At 37.6% G+C, this 17,985-nt stretch overlaps 1 protein-coding gene across 3 annotated transcripts in view; it reads right to left on the bottom strand.

Moving 5' to 3' along the window:
- The window catches only part of DPYD (dihydropyrimidine dehydrogenase), a 913,720-nt gene that overhangs the window by 65,571 nt on the left and 830,164 nt on the right, over window positions 1-17,985 (bottom strand). The window contains exon 21 of one of the 3 annotated variants that reach the window (XM_081493633.1): window positions 4,137-4,388. The exons of the other annotated variants lie outside the window; for them this stretch is intronic. Coding sequence (XP_081349759.1) covers window positions 4,302-4,388 — 87 coding nt within the window. The 3' untranslated portion in view covers window positions 4,137-4,301. Of the gene's footprint in view, window positions 1-4,136; window positions 4,389-17,985 lie in introns of those variants that run through there. 3 annotated transcript variants of the gene reach the window in all.

Below are 17,985 nucleotides of genomic sequence, written 5' to 3'. Positions count from 1 at the left end.
CCTAAATCTATTGCTGAAGTATGATAAAAATTCAGTTTTAATTTCTACCTATTCATTGGTTTGTTTTTATATCTAGTTATTTAATCCTTTTGGAATTTGCTTTGGTGTATGGCATAAGACATTTTAGATTTCTTTCCATGTAATTGCTATACATTATCATATAATATATTTTAATTAAAAATACTTTCCAATTGTTGTATGAAGCTTTCTGTGATACACAGAATTCATAGAACTTATTATACATTCTAGGTTCCATTTTTAATTTAAAATTATATTCTACGTAGGTGGAGACTGGTTTTTAAGGGTTATTTACATTGATAATATAATTATAGGAAGCAATATTATACTGATAATAATTTACTTATCTTCTATTAATAGACAATGACTTCTGACCAAGCCAAAACTTTATAGAATTGGTGCTGGGCTGATCATACATTTCAAGAAATGAGATTATTGCCTCCAGTTTTTAAACTAAGTCATGATTCAGTCTCTAAAATAAAAATAACCATTTTCATTAAATTTGAGTATAAATGTTTGTTTTCCTTTGGTAAATGATCTATTTAAAATAAGACTGCATTTTGTATCACAGCATAGTATTGTTAGCATGGCTTCTGAAGCCAGACTAGCTGAGTACAATTCTTTGTGTTGCTACTGACAGGCTGGATAGTTTAGGGCAAATTATTTAACCTCTTTGTGCACTACTTTCCTCATATATAAAATGACAACAATAACAGTCATTAACTTCTGGGGTTGTTATAGAATTTATATATGTATATATATAAAACTATATATATATATACACATACATATAAAACTTTACCTAGCTTTGGAGGAAAAGGGGAAATTGTGTCAACAAAGCTTTCCTAGAAAAGGTTATCATTTGGCTAAATCTTAAAATATAAGTAGATGTTCACTACTTAAATTTTTCATTTTGACATTAAGTTTTAGAAGTTGGTGGTTGCTGATTTAGCAGTGAATTTTTATTACATGCTTTTAGAAAGTTCTGCCCAGCTCTGCTGGGACAAGCTGAAAGTTTCTTTTTCAAAGAAGTCCTAGGCCTAATGATCAAGTATGTCAGTACTGCCTTTGACATGTATCTTCTCTCAGTAGAACTAGTATTGAAGAGTAACCCAATGTTGAGAGTATAAATGGTAAAAATCTAATAGAATAATTTACACAAAGGTGAATAGTAGCTAGTGGGTTACTTCGTATAGGCAGGATCTCATGTACATTTTTTATTTAAAAAGTATCTCAGAAATAATTGATATTTAAAAAAAAATCTTCCTGAAGGGCAGCTTAATCCACCATTTTTCTAGGTTTCTCTAAGCATTAAGTTTGGCCACCATGAAGAAATAATCCTAGAGTTTATTAGCTCAGCTCTGCATATAGATATTTTTACTGAGCTGACTTGGCTAGGTTCAGCGGTAAAGAATCTGCCTGCAGTGCAGTAGATGCAGGAGATACAGGTTCAATCCCTGGGTCAGGAAGATCCCATAGAGAAAGGAATGGCAATCCATTTCAGTATTCTTGACTGGAGAATCCCGTGGACAGAGGTGGATACATTCCATGGGATCTCAAAGAATTGGATATGAATGAGTGACTAATAATTTCACTTTAGCTTCTACTAAGAATTGAAGTGATACAGTTAATTGAAAGACATTTTTGTGTCCTTCACAAAATAGCAGCTGTAGGCATTGTACTTCATACTAAAGAATGTTTCTTAAATATGGATCCATGTAACAAAATTTCCCAGTATTAACTGTCTGCCAAGAACAAAATGTTGTCTCTTAAGACAAACCTAGTCATCAACAAGCACCGCAGAGCCAACTGCTACTATTAAGTTTAGAGCTAAACTTGGTGTTCTGTTTTAGTTGTATAGTTTATCTTTGATTTCTGATACAAGTACTTTTTACTTCCTAAATGATTTCTGATCACTCCTGAATTTAAAAAAAATTGTGTTGTCTCAAATAATTTAAATCTGTAAACTGCTTTAAAAACCATGTTGTTGCTGTTCTTGCCTGGAGAATCCCAGGGACGGGGAAGCCTCGTGGGCTGCCATCTATGAGGGTCGCACAGAGTCGGACACGACTGAAGCGACTTAGCAGCAGCAGCAGCTGTTTTTAAGTTGCTAAGTCATGTCCGACTCTTTTGTGACTCTATGGACTACAGCCTGCCAGCATCCTCTGTCCATGGGATTTTCCAAGCAAGAATACTATAGGGGGTTGCCATTTCCTTCTCCAGGGGATCTTCCTGACCCAGGGACCGAACCCGAGTCTCCTTCTTGGTAGGCAGATTCTTTACCACTGAGCCACCAGGTAAGCCCATTTGGGCTTTATTAAATGGAAAAAAAAAATTTTTAAAAGACAGTAGTAATTTTTTTCTTTCCAAGTAAATTTCAGGGTCCTACAGCAGGATTTTTTGTTTTATACCTTCTATACCATTCACTTTTAAGTATTCAATAAATAACTTGACTGATTGACAGCTGTCTTTTAAAAGAGAATGTCTAGAGAGGATTTTTAACAATGAATTTTCATTAAAAATGACAGGTTAATCAGAGAAATATTACACTGAGACAGGCTTTCTGTTATTTTCAAATTCCTCCACAATGGACTGCGGTTATTTTCTATATGTAAGAGAGAGTATATCCAGGATTACCATTCTTTAAGCTGGAAAGGATTTCAATAGAGTCCAATTCCTTTATTTCAGAGATTAGGAAACTAAGGCCCAAAGAATTTACATCATTTGCAAAGGTAGCATGCTAAGTCATTAGAAAGTCAAAACTGGGATTGAGGAGTCTCATTTTCCAATCGAGTCAGCTGAGGCCAATCTATTTATTTACTTTCTGTGTCTACACAGTAAAAATGAATTGCATTAAGGTTTGAAATCAAGCATGACCCTAATTAGAATCTCTATTCATAACCTCTAAGCTTTAAAAGTGTTAGGAATCATGACATAAATAACAAAATCCAGACTGCTCATTGTGTTAAACATGTTTCATTATTTCTTATAATCTTCACAATAACCTCTGATGTAAGCATTGCCATTATTCCCATTTTACGGATGAGAAGATGAGCAGCATGCCCCATGCTTAGTACCAAGATTTAGCTGAGCTCTCATTTACTCCGAGTACTACCTCACAAATCCATTACAGTAAATCCATTGCTTTCTTTTTTAGATACACAGAGATTTTACCAGGCCAGATTGAGCTACCTTAATATTCCTCTAATAGAATTCTTACCTCCTACCCACTTAGGCCTTTTCCCTGGAAACTTCCTGCCATCAAAACAGAAATTTATACTCAGCACTTAATGACTGAAGTCACAAACCATGCTGGAACCCAAGAAAACATCAAGTATTTGGACAAGCAAGGAGGAATAGTCTGAATTTCACCCAAAAGATGTGAAAAGAATGTGCTGCGATTAAGGGGGACCTTGGAAGAATGTAGGAATCAAATTTGTAAAGAGAAGGAAGGAATCTAAGCTGAAAGCAACTGGATCCTTTCTTTGTTTATGCCATCCTCAACACCAGAAAAGAGCAATGTGCTAGGTTGTCTCAGACGAGAAAGAATAAAATGGACAATAAACATCATAATATTTAAAAGTGATGCAAATCAAAGAAAGCCTCAGTTAACAAATCTCTCCATTCCATAATTATGATATTTGCCAAAGGTGATTTGCCTGTTAATTTTTCTCATGAAGCCTAAGGAATCATATGGCAAATGCCAATGAAACAGTTCACTTTGAAGCATGTTAATTGTTCAGCTGTTGGTACCAAAGTACTGTGTAGTGTTTGGAGGTCTTTTGTAGCTGTGGAATAGTAGGACATTTAAAAATTCTAAGAGTATAGTGTCTAGAGCTGACTATGCTGGATGCCAGCCTCAGTGACACATGTCCCACCTAATGTTCCACCACATGCCACACAACCCCACAATGTTTTCAGCAGATTTAAACATCTGCCTTGGAGAGACAGAACATATTACTATTGATTTAGCTTGGTGTTTAATGTGGTTGTTAAATTTTAAATTGCTGTACAATGACCAATACTTTGGGTAGTAATGTAATTCTTCCAGGTTTATCATCTCGCTTGAAGCTTGACTATTCAGTACTTTGTGTAGCATTAAATTCCAGACAAAGGAAGAGTTTTTTTTTTTTTTAATACACAAACACCTAATAGAACTTTTCAGTAAGCTTTCTCATAATGGTTTTAACAGGAAAAGACAATTGCCCTCGTTGTGCTCCTCTGAGGACGTTCTGCCAGCTCCGTACCTCTATCAGTTTTTCCATAATGTGCTCTTGGCACACTTACTTTGGTATGGCTGGTTGGAGAGCACTGCTTTTTTTGTTTTTATCCTTGTCACCAAATGTGATGTTTTCAGCACTCAAGATACACTGCAAATGGGGATAAATATTGAGACTGATTAATATTGAGACTATAACGGAGAACACGTAGGATCACCTACCTCTTTATAAAATGAGCCTTTAGGAAATTACTTCATCTTGGGAATATGTCTAGTTATTCTACACAAATTTTTAAAGGGTTAATAGTTAATGTGCCAGGCAGCACTACTTTCATTCCCACTGCCTACAAGCAGAGTGGTCTTGGTGGGTACACATCTTAACAAAACATAACACCTACTTTTGCCTTTCCCACAGAGAGACTGGCTTTACTGACTACACATGCCTGATCCCAGATGTTAGTGAACACTCAGATCCATAGTGGAGCTCTCAAAGGATTTTTTCAGTATCCACCAACCACGTTCCAGTCTGGATGAAGGATGTTAGCTAGGTATAGGGCTAAGCACAGATGCAACCTGGGTATTCAAGCTGACCCTACTGGTGGATGTTGGCTGCACACTGAATGTGGCCTGGCTGAAACCTGTTCCTATGTGAAGTGTGGCATGTGGAAAGTGGGACAGATGGCGGGGTCAGTAATAAGAAATTTGTTTGTTGTTGCTGATTGGAGACCATTTCTTCTGCCAGCATGACTCCACAGATTTATCCTGGCATTGGTGACCAAGGGGAGACAAACAACATTGTTCAACAAGCATTCTGAAAGATAGCATATGGCCTGGAGTAAATCTCTGGAGTATACCAGGATGTGTTGTGTTGTGTTACACTGTGGTAGTATTGCTCCTAAGCAGTAGGGGGCATGATGAGTTTATCCAGTTGAAGCATAAATAGAAGTGACTGAAAACAGCAGCAAATATAATCTCGTGTGCTTGTGAGCTATTGTGTGGTGTGTTGCTTCTAAGATTAATTGCTTAATAAATTGCATTACTTTCATTTTTTCTCATTTACTACCAGAAAATATACATATGGGTTAGGTTTTAGGGTGACAAAGTGTTGAGAATGATTGTTGATTATATATATATATATATATATGTAAGACATATACATATATATAAAATATGTGTATATACGGGTATATATGTGTGTGTGTGTGTGTGTGTGTGTGTGTGTGTGTGTGTGTGTGTGTGTGTGTGTGTGAACTAATAAGAGGGAGGTATTAATGATGTTAGTCTAGAAGCTTAGTTAATTGGAAGTCTCTAGGGGAGTCATTCAAGTTGGTGTCTGCTAATTAAGGCGATGCATTTTCCAAGGATTTAGAAAACTGAGAGCCCGTCTGACTTTATGACCACTTGTGGGTTATTATGCAGGAGCAGTGACCAGCTTTCACTGATCCTATTCACATGGCTGACTTAGTTAGACATGTTTTATTTTCACCACAAAACTCGTGGACAGTAATACAGTAACATTAATCATAGAATAAAATACCAAGGTGATTCCACTTCAACTTTTTTTTTAAGAAATTTGGAAATTCTGTCATTTAGTTTGATCTTTTTGGAAAAGAAAGAAAGAAAGAAAGAAAGAGAGAAAGAAATCTACCACAACTGCATACTTCTTCTGAAGCTTTGTGGATTCATGAATCTTGTTTAGCCTGAGATAGTTCCTAATTAGGAATACTGAAATTCCATTGGTCCTGTTTTGATCCACGCCAGCTTTGGTTTATTAGTGCTGCACAAGTCCTGGTGCCTCAGATACTTCTTTCCTCATTTCTGATGTTACAGTGATCAATTGATTAAGTAAATGGGATTTTTAGAAGGCTGCAAAGTGCTTTTCATTCTACTGGGAGCAAGTTGTTAAAATAAAAATAATAATTATTAAAGTGGTTTCATAAGGTGAATCAAAGAAAAGTCAAAACCGTGAAAAACTCAATAATACAACTTCCATATATGCAATAGAACAATAAAACAGCACCAAATCCAAAGACTGAGTTTTATTTGTGGATTTGAAAAATCTTGGACTTTCAGTATTTAAAACTTATCTCCCTAGAATTTGGGTTTAATCCTAACATCTGAGAGTGAGTGACCAGAAGAACTCTGGGATCTGCCCAGGGTTTTATCCAAAAGCAAAAAGAGAACTCACTGGGTTTGAGAGAGAATAGAGATGTTCCTGGCTTGTTATGAAAGTGCAGCTCATTGAGTTAACTGTAGTATCAGTTTTTCTAATACTCAAGTAATTTAGTTTTGTGTTATACTACAAATCTGAACATGGGGCTTCCTAATGTGGCTCGGGGCAAAGAATCTGCCTGCCAATGCAGGAAATGCAGGAGACATGGATTCAATCCCTGGGTTGTGAAGATCCCTTAGAAGAAATGGCAGCCTGCTCCAGTTGCTGCTGTTGCTGCTGCTGCTGCTAAGTCGCTTCAGTCGTGTCTGACCCCGTGCGACCCCATAGACAGCAGACAACCAAGGTCCTCTGTCCTCGGGATTCTCCAGGCAAAAATACTGGAGTGGGTTGCCATTTCCTTCTCCAATGCATGAGAGTGAAAAGTGAAATTGAAGTCACTTAGTTGTGTCAGACTCTTCGCGACAGCATGGATTGTAGCCTACCAGGCTCCTCCATCCATGGGATTTTCCAGGCAAGAGTACTGGAGTGGGTTGCCATTTCCTTCTCCCCTGCTCCAGTGTTGCTTGGGAAATCCCATGGACAGAAGAGCCTGGAGGGCTACAGTCCATGGGGTCGCCAAAGTTAGACGCAACTGAGCAACTACACAGGTGTCCACAAATCTGGATTTCCGTGTGAGGTGAGAGTGGGTCTTAAGTCATGTAGGTTTGCAAACACATGGAGGGTAAGGAAAGCTCTCTTCCGAGTACACATGACATATGCAAACCTTATCATTATAATCTCAAACAGGATGGGATGGGAGGTGCTACTATGGTGACCTCGCTTAATGGAGGAGGTGCTTGCATTTTCTGGCACAGTTCCTGACAGATAACGGAAGCTGGATAAATGTATGTGGAACTGAACTTGGAAGCTTGAGAGACAACAGGGCAGATGGACACAGAAAGTGACCAGTAGGTTCATGAGGGGAACTAAGTTAGGCCATAAAGATGGGCACCCTTGCTCTACTCTGCCTTACTTCCTTGACTTTATCTGTTACTTCTCCCAATCATTCTACTCCGGCACACTGCTCCTTGCTGTTTCTTCAGGCTTTTGCACTGTCTGCTCCTTTGGCTTGGAAATCTCTTCACAGGTGTCCACATGGCTTATTCTTCACAGCCTTCACAACTGTGCTCAAATGTCAGCTTCTCAATGAACTGCAACCTGTCTCCTCACTCCCAGACTTTTGACTACCTTGCCCTACTCTATTCTGTTTACACAGCCCTGTCTTGTAACATACTTTCACCTGTTATCCTTAATGTTCATTTTTATGTTCCCTTTCTTGAATATAAGTTCCACAAGGGTAGGACTTATTTTTATTGATGTGTCCTAATTGTCAAAGATGATGCTGTGAAAGTGCTGCATTCAATATGCCAGCAAATTTGGAAAACTCAGCAGTGGCCACAAGAATGGAAAAGGTCAGTTTTCATTCCAATCTCAAAGAAAGGCAATGCCAAAGAATGCTCAAACTACCGCACAATTGCACTCATCTCACATGCTAGTAAAGTAATGCTCAAAATTCTTCAAGCCAGGTTTCAACAATATGTGAACCATGAACTTCCAGATGTTCAGGCTGGATTTAGAAAAGGCAGAGGAACCAGAGATCAAATTGCCAACATCTGCTGGATCATCGAAAAAGAAAGAGAGTTCCAGAAACACATCTACTTCTGTTTTATTGACTATGCCAAAGCCTTTAACTGTGTGGATCAGAATAAACTGTGGAAAACTCTTCAAGAGATGGGAATACCAGACCACTTGACATGCCTCCTGAGAAACCTGTATGCAGGTCAAGAAGCAACAGTTAGAACTGGACATGGAACAAAAGTCTGGTTCCAAATAGGGAAAGGAGTACGTCAAGGCTGTATATTTTCACTCTGCTGATTTAACTTATATGCAGAGTACATGAGAAATGCTGGACTGGATAAAGCACAAGCTGGAATCAAGATTGCCGGGAGAAATATCAATAACCTCAGATATGCTGATGACACTATTCTTATTGCAGAAAGCAAAGAAGAACTAAAGAGCCTCTTGATGAAAGTGAAAGAGGAGAGTGAAAAAGTTGGCTTAAAGCTCAACATTCAGAAAACTAAGATCATGACATCTGGTCCCATCACTTCATGGCAAATAGGGGAACAATGGAAACAGTGAGAGACTTTATTTTGGGAGGTTCCAAAATCACTGCAGATGGTGACAGCAGCCATGAAATTAAAAGACGTTTGCTCCTTGGAAGAAAAGCTATGACCAACCTAGACAGCATGTTAGAAAGCAGAGACATTACTTTACCAACCAAAGTCTGTCTAGTCAAAGCTATGGTTTTTCCAGTAGTCATGTATGGATGTGAGAGTTGGACTATTAAGAAAGCTGAGCACCAAACAATTGATGCTTTTGAATTTGGTGTTAAAGACTCTTGAGAGTCCCTTGGACAGCAAGGAGATCCAACCAGCCCATCCTAAAGGAAATCAGTCCTGAATATTCATTGGAATGACTGATCCTGAAGCTGAAACTCCAATACTTTGGCCACCTGATGGGAAGAACTGACTCTGGAAAAGACCCTGATGCTGGGAAAGATTGAGGGCAGGAGGAGAAGGGGACAACAGAAGATGAGATGGTTGGATGGCATCACCGACTCGATGGACATGAGTTGGTGTTTGACAGGGAGGCCTGGTGTGCTGTAGTCCACAGGGTTGCAAAGAGTTGGACATGACTGAGTGACTGAACTGAACTGAACTGAATTGTCTAGGACAATGTCTGGCAATTAGTAGGGATTCAATAGCTATCCTAAGCTGTTGAAGAATGATTATAGGTGGCCTGAGGTTTCTGTGCCATGTTAACTGAATTCCCTTTGAAATACAACAGAATATACCCTGTGGGCAACTAAGCAATAACTGACCTCTAGGACAAGTAACTGCAATGTGTATCCATGACCTCCTACCAAAAGCCAGTATTCTGGGTATTTGAAAATCACATTCAAATACTACTCAGGGGCTCTTGAAGAGATACCTGCTTTCCTATGTTCCCTGCAGAAGTTTTCAAACACACACACAGACACAGACACACACACACACACACACACACACAGAGGAATATTATTCAGCCATGAGAAAGAAGGAAATTCTGCTACTTGCAACAAAATGGATGAACCTTGAGGGCATTAGACTAGGTAAAATAAGCAAGACAGACACAGACAAATACTACACATATCAATTATATGTTAAATCTAGATAAAAAGGAAAAAGAAAAATCAAACTGAGAGAAACAGAGTAGAAAAGTGGTTGCCAGGGGCTGGGAGGAGGTTGGTGGAGGAAATTGAGACAAGTTGGTGAAAGATGCAAACCTAGTGATAAAATGAATAAAGTCTGAGGAACTAATGTATAAGTGATGACTACAGCTGATAACACTGTATTATATTACTGAAATTTACTAAGAAAGTAAGACTTTAATATCATCACAAAAGTAAAAGAAAAGGTAAATATGTGAGGTGATAAGTGTATTAATTAACTCTGCAGTGAGGGAGGGATCCTTTAACAATGTATACAAATATTAAATAATCACATTGCACATTTTAAATATCTTACAGTTTTATCTGTCAAATTACATTTCAATAAAGCTGGAAAAAAAAAAAGAATTACTCAGGGGCTCTCAAGTCATATGGCAGGTGGAAGAAGTGCTTTGGACTCCTCCTTGGTTGTTTAGAAGCAATTTGGAGGTACTCAAGATTTGAGATCTATCCCTGTATCATGCAGCAAGAACAGGATTTAGACTACACAGTTCTTCAAATCAACTTGCATTCAGAGAACATCAAGTGTACCAAAAATAATAACACTTTACATTGAGGAAAAATAAAATCTATTTTCAGTAGGATTTCACCGAATATTTCCGTGTTACCATGAAGAGCTAACTTGAGAATTCTGTTGAATGCATTTTAAAGAAAACTTCATGTAACATTAGGGAAGGAAAAAAAACTAGCATCTTTCATATATATATATATATATATATATATAGTTCTACAAATTTAGAATTATAGATATGTGAGAATCTCTCTTTTTCTCAAAGACCAAAGCAAAAATAAAGATAAAAGAAAAATAAAAAAAAAAGAAGTTTCTAGGGATTGTTTTTTCAGTCCTCTTCAAATAGTTTATTCACATAACTCCTATCAGATTTAGCTTCTTTGTATTGATTTGATTTCCCTTCCTCAGTGGTAGACTTAGGAAACTGCACTCTTTAAAAAAAAAACTTTACATAATAATATTTTTTTAAAAAGTAGCAACTTTTCTTCAGCCTTTCTTTTGTGGCTAAACTCAGTTCAATTTATTCTACAAGCTAAATACTGCCAGTTCTTTACACCCTTCCTGATTGTGCTTTCTGGCACTTGAATAGTCTTGATTCTTTTAAATTTCGTTCTTCCAGGACTATTTTGATGAAATATTTGATCAATATTCTTTAGAGACTCCTACAAAACATTCTAAAGCTACTACTTTCATTTTTAGACTTTGTCACTATAAAATATGTATGTTCACTATGGGAAATTGAGGAAATACAGAAAAGAAAAAGCAGGAAACCAAAATCTCCCAGCATGTCTGCTCTAAGAAATGCCAGTTAATATATGGATATCATCATAGCTGTTTCTTTCTGTCCACACATACATGTTTTTTGAACAAAACTGGAATTACATTTAGATGTAATTTAGTTTCCTGGTTTTTAACCTAATATGAACATTTCCTAGGTACAGTATACATTCTTTTTAAACATTGTATTTATTTTAAAAAGGAGTCACTTTCACTCTGCTAAAATTGTTTATAACAAGATATATTTTTGAAATCCTGCTTGGTAGAACAGTTATATAAGAAGAGGAGTATCTCAGCATTTGCTTTAAACACAGCAGAATAACTAATGGCCAGAGTATTTGGAACTGAGTATACTTAACCAATTAGAGTAAACTGTTTGAACTGCAAAGGAAATAAACCCAGAAAAGTGACATGATGACCATCACTGATTGAGATATATGAATCTTTTACCCAAAGAAACCTCAAGGACGCATGGACCTAGACTCTTGAGCAAGACATTTTAGCATCATCCAATGACTGTAGCAATTATTAGGTAGACCCTTGTACGTAGTGACTCAGTGTCAACAACTATAAAAGAGCAAATATATTTTCATCTATATTCTACAAGGACTTTCATAGAATTTAAGTCTGTCAAGCATTTACAGATTAAAAATTAGTTCTTTTTAATCATAAGTACTTTTTTTTTAACCACAGCATATTACCAGGAAACAGCTATTCATTACCTCATAGATTTATTTTCTGAAATGAGCAAAATTATAAACCAAAAAGCATTCTGAAAATAAAATTTATAACCCAACTTTGTAGAGCCTTTTCTTATATGTTATGTTACAAATTTTTGTTTGACTAGAATTTGGGCAAAGAGACTTTCTTTTTTCTTTTATTAAATTATTTATGTGCTGGGTTTTCATTGCTACATGGGCTTTTCTCTAGTTGCAACGAGTGGGGGCTCCTCTCTAGTTGCCATGGGCTGGCTTCTCATTTCCATGGCTTCTCTTATTGTGGAGCACAGGCTCTAGGCTCATGCATTTCAGTAATTGTGGTACATGAGCTCAGTAGTTGCAGCTCCCAAACTCTAGAGCATAACCTCAATAGTTGTGTTACATGGGTTTAGGTGACCCACAACATGTAGGATTTTCTTATATGGGATCAAACCTGTGTCTTCTGCATTGGCAGATGGGTTCTTTACCACTGAGCCACCAGGGAAGCTCGAGTTATTCTTAGTAAGTGTGTATAAGCTGCCCTTCTGTGTCATCAAGAAGAGGTATCCTGCAGCCAACAATGACTGACTCCTTTAGTGTATACCATATTCCCAGTCACAGACTTTTCCTACATGGTAATCTTTATTCCTGATTTGCTTTTCTGGTCATCAAACCCCAATATGTATAACCATGAATCAAATATCTGATAAATGGTCATTTCAGGATAACCCCAGAGCTGAACTTCTGACTCTCAGATTTTGGAACAATATTCTCTGACTTTAAGGCCTTTGATATTAATAATTCAAGTAATTTTTTAAGGCAGAAGGACAAGAAATGCTTGTCATGCATATTTCCTCCTGCCTGCCCATGCAGGAGATGCAAGAGACTTGGGTTTGATCCCTGGGTGGGGAAGATCCCTGGAGGAGGAAATGGCAACCCACTCCAGTATTTCTGCCTGGAAAATCCCAAGGATAGAGGAGCCTGGAGGGCTAGAGTCCATAGGGTCACAGAGAGTTGAACACAACTGAGCACACATGCTACATCTTTAAAGTAGATATATACACAAGTGCTTGACTTTCTGCTTTACACAAATGTAGTAGAAGAATTTTTTGATTCTGGGCAACCAACCAGAACTTAATTAACTAGTAGATGAAGTAAACTATATGTTCCAGATGTAACAGGGAACAAGTGCACTCAATTAATGGAAGGTAAAGTCACAGCCCCCAAATGAAAAGAACTAAGAGTTATCAGGTCATTCTACATGAAAAGTCCATTTTGATATTTCTGTTATATTAACAATCTGTTCCTACTTTGGTGGCCTTGGAAGAATAAACAGCAATATTCATAGTCTCTACTATTGGTTTTGTTAATTTTTTTGAAGACCACTGGATAGGTAGTAACCTAAAACTTCTCACTACTTAAAAGTGTTCTCATTTCTGTAACAAATGGATTAAAATCAACAGAGAAAGTTCCAAAGAGTGACAAAATTATTGGGTTTTCTTGAGACTGTTACATTTACTTCTTTATATGGAAGTTTTTTGAGTCATAGAGAAATATCACCTATTTGGAGTCACGTGCTGTGTTGCATGCCTTTGGTAGATCAGAAAGAGCACTCAGCTCCATCACTGCAATTTGATGCAGCAGAGAGGAGTGACAACTGAAGTAGCCTTAGACAAGTTATCACTTTTCTCTTACAAATTACATTCTTATTCATTTTACAGATATGCCAAAATAGCATTTGTTCTCTCAGCAAATTTAACAAATAAAATAACGTACCTTTCAATGCAGTGGCTAAGATTCAGTCATGTTGAGGGAAGGGTGATGTATAGAGAGATGTTAGCATCGTACAGGGTGTTTGGGGGGGCAGCAAGTGTGCACCGTTAATAGGAGAAGATGTCAAAAAAAAATGAAGCATAATAATAGTGCAATTTATCCTTGCTAAACGTACTGCAGTGTGCTATAATTAAATATGAAAACCTAAATTTATCTCTATGTTCCATTGTCATTAATTTAACAGGGAGTGCACATGTTCTAATCTAATGGCTGATTTTTTTTTCTCCATGTGAAGCATATTAAAATGTATATTAGCCTCAAGGTGCATAAACACAAAATAATAGACCAAAGGTTTTGGCCTGTGGAGAAAAAAATCCATGCTCAAAGGCCGTCAAGTAGCTGTGATGCAGGGGAGACACTCACTTAGCCTCATTAAGCCAAAGCTCTCTTTTGCTTGTCTTTTGTTCTGCATGACAGCAGCCTCTTTGTTGTATAATAATTCATTCCAAGTTCGTTCCAAGCTACCGAAACTGGTGAACTGTGGCCATTTTAATGAGAAGTATTGGTGGTATGCATAATCTGGAAGCCACGTGGGCCAGACAATCACAGAGCACTGCAGCCAGCAAAATGAGATATTGTCGAAATCACAAATTTGTCAAGTTGTTTTTGGACAGGGTATTATAATAAGCACTAAAATATGCATCCTATTACTCTGCATCTGCCAGTCAAAGATCACAGTAATGAATGCGTGCTGCAGGGTAAAACCAGGCCGCTTTCCTAAGTAAAACAAACCACAGAGTACAGAAAAGAATTATGTGGTAGTGTTTTTTTTTTTTGCTGTTGTTGTTTTTTCTTGGCATTGCTCACATTTTTTTTTTAATCCTTTTCCACCCGGAGTCAGGTTCTCCTGGCATGGTGTCCAGTGCTAGCAGTGAATACACAGAGCCTCCTGATGCCAGGGAGTATACGTGAATACATTGCTTTTTAATAGGTGTGCTTACCAATGGAGAATGCAAAACCTCAAATTCAAGGCTTAAATTGAGTCTAATGAAGAATTCCTTGGAGACAAAAGAAAAAAATGAAGGCTAAGAAAATCTCTCCCAATGATATGAAGCTTTATGTTTTATCCTTTCCTACCTCAAATGACTTAACCTTTGGGACTTGTTATTTGTTTGCTTGTTTTCCTAGGTTTTTTTTTTTTTTTTTTTTTTTTAATTTGTCTGTTGGTGTTTTTACAGGGCTTCCCTGGTAGCTCTTTTCCCTGTGTCTTGCTTTCTTGCTTTTTTGTCTGTCTGTTGATTGGTTTGGTTTTTAGACTAATCTGAAGCTTCCATACTAGCCAGTTTAAGAAAACAAATATAAGGTATAAGGTAAATATTTTCACTTGTCAATAAAAATGGTCCTCAAGGAGAGTGACCATATAACTTCTCATCTAAACCAGAACTCTTCTGAGAATGAGAGAGAGAGGGGTATTAACAATTGAAGGCATAAAAGCCAGGTTTGTCATGTGCAAACTGGCTTACATGGGCATCCTAACCATAAGTTCTTAGACTGGTAAATGTGAAAGAAACTCAACCATGACCGAAGGCAGTACAATACATTCTCTTATTTTAGACAGTCTATATTAAACATGTAGGGAATTTGTTTGTGCCTTCAACCAACGGATACTCCATAAGTTCTGGCTAGAAGTACAAAGATTGGAAGACAGTGTAGACTAGAACAAAAATCCATTGTTATACTACTTTCTAATCACTCATTGAAACAAATCTTTTTGAACCTTTGTTTAATGATCAGCAGGCACTATGAGAGACAACAATTTATAAAAAGTATGGTCCTTGTGATGTTTATAAACAGGCCTGAGGGTGGAAAGATGATTAAAGACAGGTAGCATGATGACTCAAACAAATAGGCACACACATAGTAAATGTTAATGTAGGTATAAACCGGATAGTCCCTTAGTTCAGAGGAGAGAACTATCCTAGCTGGTGAGGAAAAATGAACAAAACTTCCTAAAGTAGGTAATGACATCAAGATGAGTAGAATTTCATTAGGCAAGGACAGTCGAGTCCGGGGAATTAATTGCACGTCATAAGCCGAGATGTTGCAATTGTGATAAGAAGTGACAGGAAATGTTTTGGGACCACTTGACTCAGAGATGATGTGCAGAGGAATAACAAAAGTAAGGCTGGTATAATAAGTCGCAGCAAGACCACAAAGAGCCTTGAATGCCAAATGAAAAATCCCTTATGTCTGCTGATCATGCAGTCTCATTGAGACTCTGAACATGAAAATGAGTTTTGGCAAGACTAAGTAGGCAGTGATATGTAAGAGGACTGGAGTGGGAGAAGCTGAGAGGAGAAAGCCTCTCAGTTGCAGAGCAGGAGAGTGGTCCTAAAAACCTACACTAGAATATTGATATTTGAGTTGGATAAATGGGGCTGATCCAAGTGCTTCTATTCTTTTTGAAATATTCCTACTGTGAGACTTATAACATATTTCCCAAGTTGCATTGTAACTTCTCAATGTCTTCTCTGTCCTCAGCCCACCAGCCTCTCTTGCTTCCATGTCCATCTCTTACTGGAGAGCAGGTCCTGAGCTCTACTTTGAGAATGCTCAGGACCAAGAGGGTGAGTCTATTTACGTGATTTGGTAAAGCCGAAGCTATCTGGCATTTTCTTTTGCCTTAATATTTAAAAGTGTGAGCACTCTGGGTACATAACTACTTTATCTTATAGGTGCAGCTTTGAAAAGAAAGATAAATGCAAGGCAAACCAGAGCTCCGAGTTTGTTTCAGGTGGAAGAAGTCAGAAGCTCTGCCCACAGCTGAATCATGGAAGCCTGAAAGTGTAACAGATGTCCTGGGATGTAATGTCTAGAGTCTTAAAGCTGTGATGCATGACAAGTTAAGCTCTTCAGTGCCAGAGGTCTCTGTCTCTGGGGCACTAATACATCCCTCCAGTGCCCAAATGTCTTCTGTTTGGTGTGTATCTGTGTAGGTGTGTGTGTGTGTATGTGTGTGTGTGTGTGTGTGTGTGTGTGTGTATTTTCCTTTGGGACATTTGCTTTGAAGTCTGGTCATCAAACCGGCTGTTCCCTGGGGAGAGTACCATCCTATAGAAAAAACATCTACATCAGCCTGCAGTTTGTGTAACTTGCTAAACTGAAGACAGATAACACTGCATGGCAACTGGAATGCTTTCATTTATCTCTTAATTTCATTAGATTTTTCATCTAATGGTCAAATTTCCAGTTTTCTTTTTTTCAACTCTGATGATGAATACTCAGAATTATTTTACTCACAGCTCTATTTCATTCTGTAGGGAATAAGAAGCATTCTGAATTTTTTTCTTTAAAGACCTCAATAATGTTTATCTCCTAAATGGAATCTTCAAATACACCAGGGCTATCTTACAGCTTGCTACACACTGGGACATGTCTACTATGAGATCCCTGGAAATAGCTGGTTTTAATTAAAATGAAATGTCACAATAATATCATTCCATATTCTGATGTCATAACAAAAATCATTTGATAAAACTTCTAATGATTGTTCTACATAAATGGAACCCCCTACAGTGCATTGCTTGTATTTCCTTTATATTCTTCTGGTATATTCTTCCTTGCATTATAGCTATTGAAGTCTTACCTTTCAACTAAATTATAAGTTCTCAATAGATAACATCTGCTTCATTCTAAGCTCACAGCACAGAGCTATTCATGTGCTTTGGGCTCAATAGTTATTAGTGGAATAGAAAGGTAAATCTAAATGTTTCACCCTCCTCTGAGTTCATTTCTATTATAGAAACACAATATGTTGATGTGCTAACACAGGATGACAATAAATAGCAGTCTTTTGTAAACTTTCCCTTCTCCAGGGTATCTTCCCAACCCAGGAATCGAACCCAGATCTCTCGCATTGCAGGGTTGGGAAGATCCCCTGCAGAAGAGAAAGGCTACCCACTCCACTACTCTGGCCTGAAGAATTCCATGGACTGTATGATTCATGGGTCACAAAGAGGTGGACATGACTGAGTGACTTTCACTTTGAAAACTAGCATTTATTAAATGGATAGGGTATGTGTTATCTTAAGATAACATTGCACAAATAAAATGTTGCACGTGGACCAAACTGAAAGCTCATATTGGTGGCAATGATATTGGATTCTAACTATATTTCACCTGGAAAAGACAAATTACCTTGCTCCATCACCTGCGCCATCATCCTAGTCTATGGCAACAATTGTCTTGCAACTAAATTTCTGTAACAGCCAGTCCCACCTGCCTTGTGCAAAATAAAAATGCAGGCTCAGTTTTAAAAGTATTACAAACTTCAAGATGGAGTTAGCAGGGCAGTAAATGAAGAGCAGGACTCTTTTGAAGAAGGGAGAGCTGTGAGACTGCACAGGTCACACATCCATGAAGCTGGGCCTGATAATAGTCTCCTAATGATGTCTCTGATTTGATTTTGCATATTTTCTGTTTTCCCATAGTGGAACAATGATGTAT

This window comes from Giraffa tippelskirchi, chromosome 5 (genome assembly GCF_054371585.1).
Source record: "Giraffa tippelskirchi isolate mGirTip1 chromosome 5, T2T-mGirTip1v1.2.pri, whole genome shotgun sequence".
Taxonomy (NCBI): Eukaryota; Metazoa; Chordata; class Mammalia; order Artiodactyla; family Giraffidae; genus Giraffa; species Giraffa tippelskirchi.
Note: the sequence above shows the minus strand (reverse complement) of the source record. Positions and strands in the feature narration are given on the sequence as shown.